The sequence below is a fragment of the Phacochoerus africanus genome, chromosome 1, assembly GCF_016906955.1.
Source record: "Phacochoerus africanus isolate WHEZ1 chromosome 1, ROS_Pafr_v1, whole genome shotgun sequence".
NCBI classification, from domain to species: Eukaryota; Metazoa; Chordata; class Mammalia; order Artiodactyla; family Suidae; genus Phacochoerus; species Phacochoerus africanus.
This window is the reverse complement of record NC_062544.1, coordinates 58742364-58751622: the sequence shown is the minus strand read 5'-3', so window position 1 is coordinate 58751622 and position 9259 is coordinate 58742364. Positions and strand designations below refer to the sequence as shown.

The following is a 9259-nucleotide window of genomic DNA, read 5'->3' as shown; positions in this document are numbered from 1 at the left end:
GATCCTTAACCAGCTGAGCCACCAGGGAACTCCAGAGTAGAAGAACTTTAAACATTATAATTATTTCCTTGACTGCAATATAGAATGACCTTATTTCTTTTTCCTTTTCAGTTAAACCTGAGGCTCCTTTTGACATAAGAGTCACCTACCGTGAGGGAGCAAATGACTTTGTGGTGACATTTAATACATCGCACTTGCGCAAGAAGTATGTGAAAGATTTAATGCATGAGGTAGCCTACCGCCAGGAAAAAAATGAAAATGATTGGATGGTATGTAGGTCACCTACACTTATGTGTTATAAAATTTATGAATGTGTATGTAAAAATATACCTAATAAGTTACACGTACAGATTAAAACATATAAAAGTATAAAATAGAAACTTAATGCTATGTATGTTATATTCACCCGGGGAGGGTCCCTAGCAATTTTGTGTTCAGAATGTGCCTTTTACTAAAAGAAAGTCCCCAAAATGTAAAAGGTTTAGACCTCACAATACCTGGATCTTCTCTGGCCCATTCTTATTCTAGCTCTCATTTTTTTTTCTTGCCCTATTTTTTGGTCTTTGTAATATTTCCAATTAAATAGTTAGATGAAGCATATAGATCAAGACCAAATCCATTCTCTTTATCTGGAGGCCTGAAAAAGAATCAGATTTAGCACAACTCTCACAGGCAAATCAGGCAAAAAAAAAAAAAATCACCAAGTCACAGCCACAGTTTGGTTTGTTGGGTTGTGGAAAGTAAGTAGATGTGTAAGTAAGAGGAGGTGGAATTTATTTCTTCATTTTCTTTATGCTTTATTCTTTTTTTGTTGTTGTTATAGCCTTACCTGTGGCATATGGAGGTTCCCAGGCTAGGGGTCGAATCACAGCTGCAGCTTCAGCCTACACCATAGCCACAGCAATGCCAGATCCGAACCACCTCTGCGACCTACACCACAGCTCATGGGGCAACTCCAGATCCTTAACCCACTGAGCGAAGCCAGGGGTCAAACCCCCATATTCATGGGTACTAGTCGGGTTATTAACCAGTTAAGCCTGCAGTGGGAACTCCAATTTCTCCATTTTCTTTTTAAGCCTGCGTTCTTTTTTTTTTTTTTTTTTTGGTCTTTTTGCCTTTCCTAGAGCCGTTCCTGCGGCATATGGATGTTCCCAGGCTAGGGGTGTAATTGGAGCTATAGCTGCTGGTCTACACCACAGCCACAGCAACGTGGGATCTGAACCGCGTCTGCGACCTACACCACAGCTCACAGCAACGCCAGATCCTTAACCCACTGAGCAAGGCCAGGGATCAAACCCACAACCTCATGGTTCCTAGTCGGATTTGCTAACCACTGTGCCACGATGGGAACTCCTAAGCCTGCCTTCTTAAATCCTTGAAGTAACAGCTTAATTTTCACGCTTCATAATCTGGAGGGTTATTTAGACTGTATGAGTTGTGGCAGTGGAAGGTTCTGGCTGTCCCTGCAATCTGTTTGAGGGAGAAAGTGAAAGAAAAACAGAATGTCCCAGGGATTCAGGATCTTTTGAAGTCACTGGCTTAATTTTCATCCTTTTTGTACCACATGAACAGAAAGCAGCTATTAGTTGCTTTCTCAAGGGGAAAAGAGATCCACCTTATCCATACCACCCTCTTTCCTCAGCAGCACAAGCCTTGTATGTTTGCAGGCTGCTACCCTATATGACATACATAAGTGTGGTGCCCGCCCTGAACCTCCTTCCTTGCCCCCCACCCCCCACATAGGCTCCCTTGCTCCTCTGCTCTTCCTCTCTTTCATCTGAAAATGGAATCAGTGGAAAAGCAGCTACAGTACAAAAAGGAAGGATTTGATACCAGAACAATCAGTGAACTGGGAAAAAATAAGTTTAATGCCTAACTTGCTTCATATAACAAAAAAACAAAATAAAACAGAAGATGATTTAAGGAAATTATGTAAAAGTGAAACTCTAAACAGACTAAAAAAATATGTAGGTGAATGTTTATATAATCTTGAAATGAAGAAAAACATTCTAAGCATAACAAAATGCAGTAAAAGAAAGCAAAATATGGAAAGATGTGATGACATAAAAATATAGACTTGTAAATAGCAGCACACAGAATAATCCAAGTTGTAAGGCAAATTAGAAATCAGGGTTAAATTAACACACATACAACAGATAGATGGTTAGTATCAGGTGGTTAGTATTTTTAAAATATAAAGAGGTCTTATAAATCCTTTGAAAAAAGACAGGAAGTTCCCTAGTGGCCTACTGGTTAGGACTTGGCACTTTCACCACTGTGGCCAGGGTTCAATCCCTGGTGTGGGAACTGAGATCCTACATCAAGCCGCTGCATGCTGCAGTCAAAATAAGAAGGAGGAGGAGGAGGAGGACAAATATAACAAAAAATTAGCAAGCAAAGTCTCACAAAAGAGCAAATGTATAACTTCAATAAATATAAGCAAACAGATGAATATAAAATAAATAACAATAGGTATTACCTTTGACCCCTCAAATTAACAGAGCACTACTTCCTCTTAAGGATAGTGCACCTGTTGAAGAGACTGTTTCTCCAGATTGCTATTCACAATGTAGAATGACATCTTTCCAGAGGAAAATGATTCTCACTCAGCAACCTTACCGTTCCCTTTCATCTCTCCTTGGGATGTAAAAAGTGAGGAAAAGAAAGAGGTTGGAGTGGGGAAAGAAAGCGGGGGGCCTGGGAATGACTTATTCCCTCCCCTAGTAGGAGCGCCCAATTGATCTGAACAAAGACCTTTTGTTCCACTGCCCTCCTGGGCCACTTAGAGCATCATTTGTGAGCTCACACACTCTGCCCCAATTCTGCTGCCCACCCCTCCAGGTCAGAGCTCCTTTTCCTAACAAATACAAGAGAACCTCGAGAGAGTGCCCGAGGGACTAAAGACACTCAGCTTGAAAGGATTTGGGAGATATGGGCAGCGCCTCTTTTTTCCATCTTAAAGAATGTCGTGGCCCTTTTCGCTCTTTAGCACATGAACTTGTCCAGTACAAAGCTGACACTCCTACAAAGAAAGCTCCAACCCAATGCGATGTATGAGATTAAAGTTCGGTCCATCCCTAACACCAACTACTTTGAAGGTTTCTGGAGTGATTGGAGTCCCAGTTTCCACTTCAGAACGCCAGAGACCAAAAGCACAGGTAAGCATGACCAGAGCCTGCGCCTTCACCCCGCACCCCCCGCACCCACCCCCACAGTGCTTTGCATGGGAAAGTCTGTCAGCAAAAGTGAGAGCCAGAGAGATAAAAGAGACCCAAAGTTAAGATTCCAGGAGGGCACTCTGACACCTTCTCTGGAAAAATGACCTGCCATCTCTGCCCTTTTGTGAAGACATGGGTGGGGTGGAAGTGGGGTTCTTAGTCGTGCATCTGCTGATATAGGGTGTCTGGACTCTGCTGCCTGGGTGCTCCCAGAAGCTGTGAGTTCTGACCAAAACCCCTACCCACTCCCTCTCATTTACCTATTAAAGCTGAGATCCCAACGACCAGTCCTAAAAGGCCCCTTTAGGGAAAAATCTTTGCAGATGGCAGGTGGGCAGGCTGGTGTGGCTTTCCCACTCCTCTTTACCTAGAATAATGAAGTTATTCCAGGGGTCTAGGAAGTGAGAACAGCCAGAAAGACCAAAGAACACAGCTCAGTCAGACCCCTGAGGATGAGAAGCACCCCATATATACCTTCCCTTTGGGAAATAAAGGGAGCATCTCTGCATACCAGCCTCCGGTCCTCACCCTAGAAACTGCTGATGCTGCGGGGCTGAGCATCCTTTTGCCATCCCCCTGCTCGGCTTCTTTCTCCTGGTGGTGGGAGACAGGAAGAGAGTGCTGCTGTCCTTCATGCTAGGTCCCTTTTACATGTCAAGTGACAGATGTTCTGGACCCAGCCACCTAAGTCAATGCCACGTACTGAAACCCAAACCCCACCCACCCCCAAAAGCTAATACATCATCCTATTTGCTGAAGAGCAGCTTTCAAGAAATAATGCATGGGCCCAAGTTATTCTATAGACTCCAAGCCTGCTGAAAGTCTCCCCCGCTGCTCACTGAATGATCACTAACCAAGATCTGTCTCTACCTTCCAGGGGAGGTGGATCCTGTTTTACTAACCATCAGCATTCTGAGCTTCTTCTCTGTGGCTCTGATGGTCATTCTGGCCTGTGTGTTGTGGAAAAAAAGGTGAATGTCTTTAATCAAGAGAGAGGTTATGTGAGCTTCCAGACTGTCAAGAGTTCTAATCCTGTTTATCAATGAGAAAACTGCAAAGGGGAAATAAGGCATTTCAGGACTGACTGTGTCCCACATCCCTCCTCATCCTCAGGCACTGGTGAATTTCCACAGTAAATTCCATAAGAGGTACAAGTACATCAATGGAACCAAAACCTTGCCTCTGAGGTGTCCTAAAGGAGTAACACCCATCCCTCCAGAGTGCCTGGGTGACTGGAGGCACCCCTGGGAAATGCAGAATGTTTTCCAAGCCTTGGCTTTCAGCACACAAATTCATGGCACTTTTGCATCCTACCCATGGTAGGGCCATGCTTGTGTCATCATTAAAAGGATATTTGAGACACATGCCAGTCAAGTTATTAACATTTTAGGAAGATGCCCTCAGCCCAGGGTCACTTAGCCCCAAGAGACTCCAATTTGGAAAGGACTACACTAAAGCAATTTCCCCAGATTACTTAGAAAATATGTCCCACCCCCACCAAAATCAGAGCAGAGAAATTGCTGCCAATGAAGAGAAAAATAAGATGGCAACACCTATATGGGGGAGTAGGGAGACAGATCGAATGTTCATTTCAGGGCTACCCCATTGCCAAGCCCTGTTCCTTTGTTCCAGGGCTCTTCCCCAGGAGTGCACTCTTGTTGTCTTGTTCACAGGTTACCAACGAAGGTGTCTGGTCTTACCCCCTATGGACCAGTAGGACACTGAGGTTCAAAGAAAGCATATCATTTGTCCAAGGTCATCCACCTAGTTGAGGTAGAGCCAAGACTAGAAGTCTTCTGACTGCTGGCTCAGGATAAGTAGGAAGATCTTTTGTGCTTGCTCCCTCTGCCATTCATTTCATCTTTTATGTCCCTTATTTCAGAATTAAGCCTATTGTATGGCCCAGTCTCCCAGATCATAAGAAGACTCTGGAGCAACTGTGCAAAAAACCCAAAAAAGTAAGTGCTTCTGATGCTTTTGTCATTGTGCTGGAGGCATCTCGGTCACCTCTAATGATATTTCAGGATAAGGAACAGCTAAACCACAAGTTTTGGTCTTTTGTGCATCACATCATTAGGGCGATGCCAACTGCAGGTTCCTAGAAGTAGGAAACTAAAAGTGAGATATAAATCCCAGTGTTTCCCAGGCATTCCCAGGACTGGAGGGCATGGCCAGGTCACTTCAAGCTCTGAAGGGTCACAGCACCTCCAGAGGCAAAGAGTTAGCTAGAACAGGTGGGTGATTGTTCAGTGTTTCCTGATAAACCCTTATCGGAAAGTTCTTTAGCTCTTCTCCTGAATAGAACATTTGGTGATGTGTCTCTCTGGTGCCATCTTAAGGCCTTCTCTCTTTTTTGGTGCAGAATTTGAATGTGAGTTTCAATCCTGAAAGTTTCCTGGACTGTCAGATTCATAAAGTGGATGGCATTCAAGCGAGGGATGAAGCAGAAAGCTTTTTGCAAGACCCCCTTCCCCTACAGGTCGAGGACTCTGAGAGGCAGAGGCTCGGAGCCAGTATGCCAGGTCCCAACTGGCCCTCCAAGCATTCAGCCATCACCCCAAAAACTTTGAGAGGAGAGTCACCGTTCAGATGCCTGGCTGGGAATGTCAGTGTGGGCGATGCTCCTGGGCCCCCCTCCTCCAGGTCCCCAAACTGCAGGGAAGGTAGCAAGAATGGACCTCTCATGTACCAGGACATGCTACTTGGCCCTGGAACCACAAACAGCACCCTGGCCCCTCTGTTTCCTTTCCAGGCAGGAATCCTGCCATTGAACCCCTCTGGCCAGGGACAGCCCATCCTCACTTCCTTGGGGTCTAGTCAAGAAGAAGCCTATGTCACCATGTCCAGCTTCTACCAAAACCAGTGAAAGGCCACATCTACCAAAAGTAGCGAAGGCAAGACAAAGCCACGAAGCTCATTTTATTTCACTTTTCTGAAAAAGTACTCAAGGGAGAATCCTCCAGGAGCCTGAGATGTCTGTGGTCCTCTTGTTCCTCCCACCCAACTGCATCCATTGGTGATGGGAAAACCTGCTTCTGACTCTGGACAGTGGTGCATTCGAGCAGCGAGCTGGGGAGTAACCCTTCCATGCGTGTAGAGACTCTGCAACCCAAATTTATCCACAGTCCCGATTTCTACTGCCATGGACATTGCCACAAACTTCAGGGATGAAGAATTTCAAGCCCATGCTGCAAGTGAACCGACGGTGGCCATGCTCCTGGAGATACAGAGAAGAGACATACTGTTAGTATTTGACCCGTTGTCTTGCATTTCTTGGTCTACATACATTTTTAAAGGCTGCTTCAAGCCAAATCAAGGCCACAGAGCAATCTCCTCTTACAGGAGGGAGCTGATCCCTCTCCTTAGGCTCCCAGACCTGGGCAGGGTGGAGGCAGCAGGGAAAGTAAAAAAGGACATTGGTCCAGGACTGATGTTGTCATTTGGGAGTTTGTCCTTGTTGTTGTCTATGTTTTGCAGTTTTTCTTTGTTCTGTCTTTAGCTTGTTTTGGGGGGAGATTAAGTGTTTTTAATTTTTAAAAGTTTTCTTGGGTTTATTCTGATGTCTGTGAAGGGAGTTTAAAGAGTGGACTGAGAGGAAGTTCCCGTCGTGGTGCAGCAGAAACGAATCCAACTAGTACCCTTGAGGATGCAGGTTCAATCCCTGGCCTCGCTCAGTGGGTTAAGGATCTGGCATTTCCATGAGCTGTGGTGTAGTTCGCAGACATGGCTCAGATCTGGCGTTGCTGTGGCTGTGGTATAGGCTGGCAGCTGCAGCTCTGATTTGACCCCTAGCCTAGGAACCTCCATATGCCACAGGTGCAGCCCTAAAAACCAAAAAAAAAAAAAAAAAAGAAAGGAAAAAAAAACTCTTCTCTGTGCCAACCATAGTGGTAGGCTTGGGGTGGTCTAAGACAAACAAGGTTGGGATCTTGGCCTCATAAAGCAAAAAAATCTAATGATGGATAGCTTTGTAGACAAATGATTATAGTTAACACAAAATGATATTATAGAGGTATATTCCAAGTGCTCTGTTAGGTCAAGGAAAATGCCACAGAGTGATGTACATCTGCATGGAAGAAAAGCAGAATCTGCCTGGCAGGTGAGCAGCAGAATACACTTCCCACCAGGTGGACATAGGTTCTTCTCCTTCTGCAGAAATGCAAGCCAAGTCTCACTGAAGAGGTCATGCATAGCAAACCTCATGCCCAGCCTAGCTCTCTTGCATCTTATTCACAGAGGTCCTAGGAAGTACTTATTATCTTTGCTTTGTGGGAAAATTGGAGCCCAGAGAGGACAGATAAGTTACTCAACCTTGCATGTTAAGTCAGGACTGGAAGCTGTCAGTTTGTATCCCTCATGCAAATAGATAATTATTCAAAGAAAAGAGGAGACAGGTCTAAAGGAAGATCAAGGTCCCTCGAGCTCTAAAACCCTGTTTCCATGTCTTTTGTTACAGATTATCATTTGAATTCAGTGTGTGAATGTCTGTCTGTTACTGGGAGCATGTAAAATCTCCGTATTATACTTGTAATCATAACTGCTGCTAATGCTTGATTATATACTCAGGGACAATGTATAATGCAGGATTACAAATTTGTTCTGATGGGCCCTTTTTGGGATTTCATTAAGAAAGAAAACTCCTGGTAAGAGACAATGTTAAATCAGAGATGTCAGTTGACTGCTTCTGCATAGCATGAAATGAGAAAACTAATAAATAGGCAGCAGCCGTTGTCTATTAGACAAACGTCATGTCTGAACCTAGGGGGCCCTGGCTTATTCGACTGCATTTCCCACCAGCCTTTGCCTCTCCCTTCATTCTGATATCCAAAGGAACTTGCTCCAGAAAAGCCAGGCATGGGTGGTTTCAGATGTGTATACTTGTTTTCATAGCATTTCTAGAGGGGCTAGAAGACTTGGAACTGGCCAGGAAGACGGTGAGCCAATATGATCAGACAGCAAGAATGATGCCGATCAGATGGCATTTCTGCCGGCTCAATGGTTTTCCTTCAGCATTATTCTTAAAAACATCCATTGTTCACTACATCGAAAGTCTCTGATTTGACCGTGTACTTTCTACATGCATTACAAATATTTTGCAGAGCTGCTAAGTATATTTTAAGTATCCGATGTGTGTCATCATCATATATTTAATTAAATGCTATGGAACTACCTGTGACTGTTCTTGTCTTCTGTGGGAAGCACGAATGAAAGGCTATCCAAAAATGGGCCACTGAAAACATTCTAGTGTCGTTTGCTGTCATTTTACTGGCTGGAATTTTCAGAGGAAGCTATTTTCACCCATTAAGAAAATTCATTTGCAAATTAATGAATCAGCAATCTGCTGAGGATCTGCACTGCCTAACTTTGCACTGAGCTGGGCACTGGGGTTACAGAAATGAGGTGGGGTGTTCGCAGCTCACAATCACATGGTGACAAAGACACCTAGGAAGTGTTATGATGTCATAGCATTGTGAGAAGCCAACATATCAGTCATGATTCTTAGCTTTCAGCAACAGGGACCAGCTATGGCTAAATTTGAGCAGAAAAGTAATTTATGAAAGGCTTCCTCAGAAGGCTCCCAGAATATCTGGGAGGGCCAAAGAACCAAATAAGGAGGCCACAGAGCCACCCCTTGTCTCGACAACAGGCACCTCTAGAAGCCGAAAGTAGTCACCACCGTCACTGCCACCACCAGCTCTGGAGCAGACTGAGCAGCCCCCTCCAGCGGCTTCACATCACTGGCTCTGGTTTAAAGGCAGCACTGGAGCCTGTGGTTGAGAGCGACCCTGTCCCTTCATGGGTCCAGGCGCCCACAGTGGGAGTCAGAGAGGAGAACAGCTGGCATTTCCATCTCCTATAGTAAGAGGCAGGCTTTGCCCCACAGGGCAGGGTGTTCCCCAAATGTAGGAAGGAGCGTCTGCTACTGGGTGAGGGGGAAATGTACGTGGAGGACACATCAGGGAAGAAGCCCCAGGAAGAGGTGACATGAAGGACGTGCAGATATGTGGGAGTGTGCCAGGTAACACAGCCTGGAGGAGAGG

At 45.0% G+C, this 9259-nt stretch overlaps 1 protein-coding gene across 4 annotated transcripts in view; it reads left to right on the top strand.

The window, feature by feature from the left end:
• Window positions 1-6645, top strand: part of IL7R (interleukin 7 receptor) — a 34614-nt gene extending 27969 nt beyond the window's left edge. For all 4 annotated transcript variants that reach the window (XM_047767198.1, XM_047767189.1, XM_047767172.1 and 1 more), the window contains 5 exons: window positions 112-269; window positions 2990-3158; window positions 4096-4189; window positions 5101-5176; window positions 5581-6645. In XM_047767198.1, the coding sequence (XP_047623154.1) occupies window positions 112-269; window positions 2990-3158; window positions 4096-4189; window positions 5101-5176; window positions 5581-6084 (1001 nt within the window). In that variant the 3' untranslated portion in view covers window positions 6085-6645. The remainder of the gene's footprint in view (window positions 1-111; window positions 270-2989; window positions 3159-4095; window positions 4190-5100; window positions 5177-5580) is intronic.
• Window positions 6646-9259: the final 2614 nt, after the last annotated feature.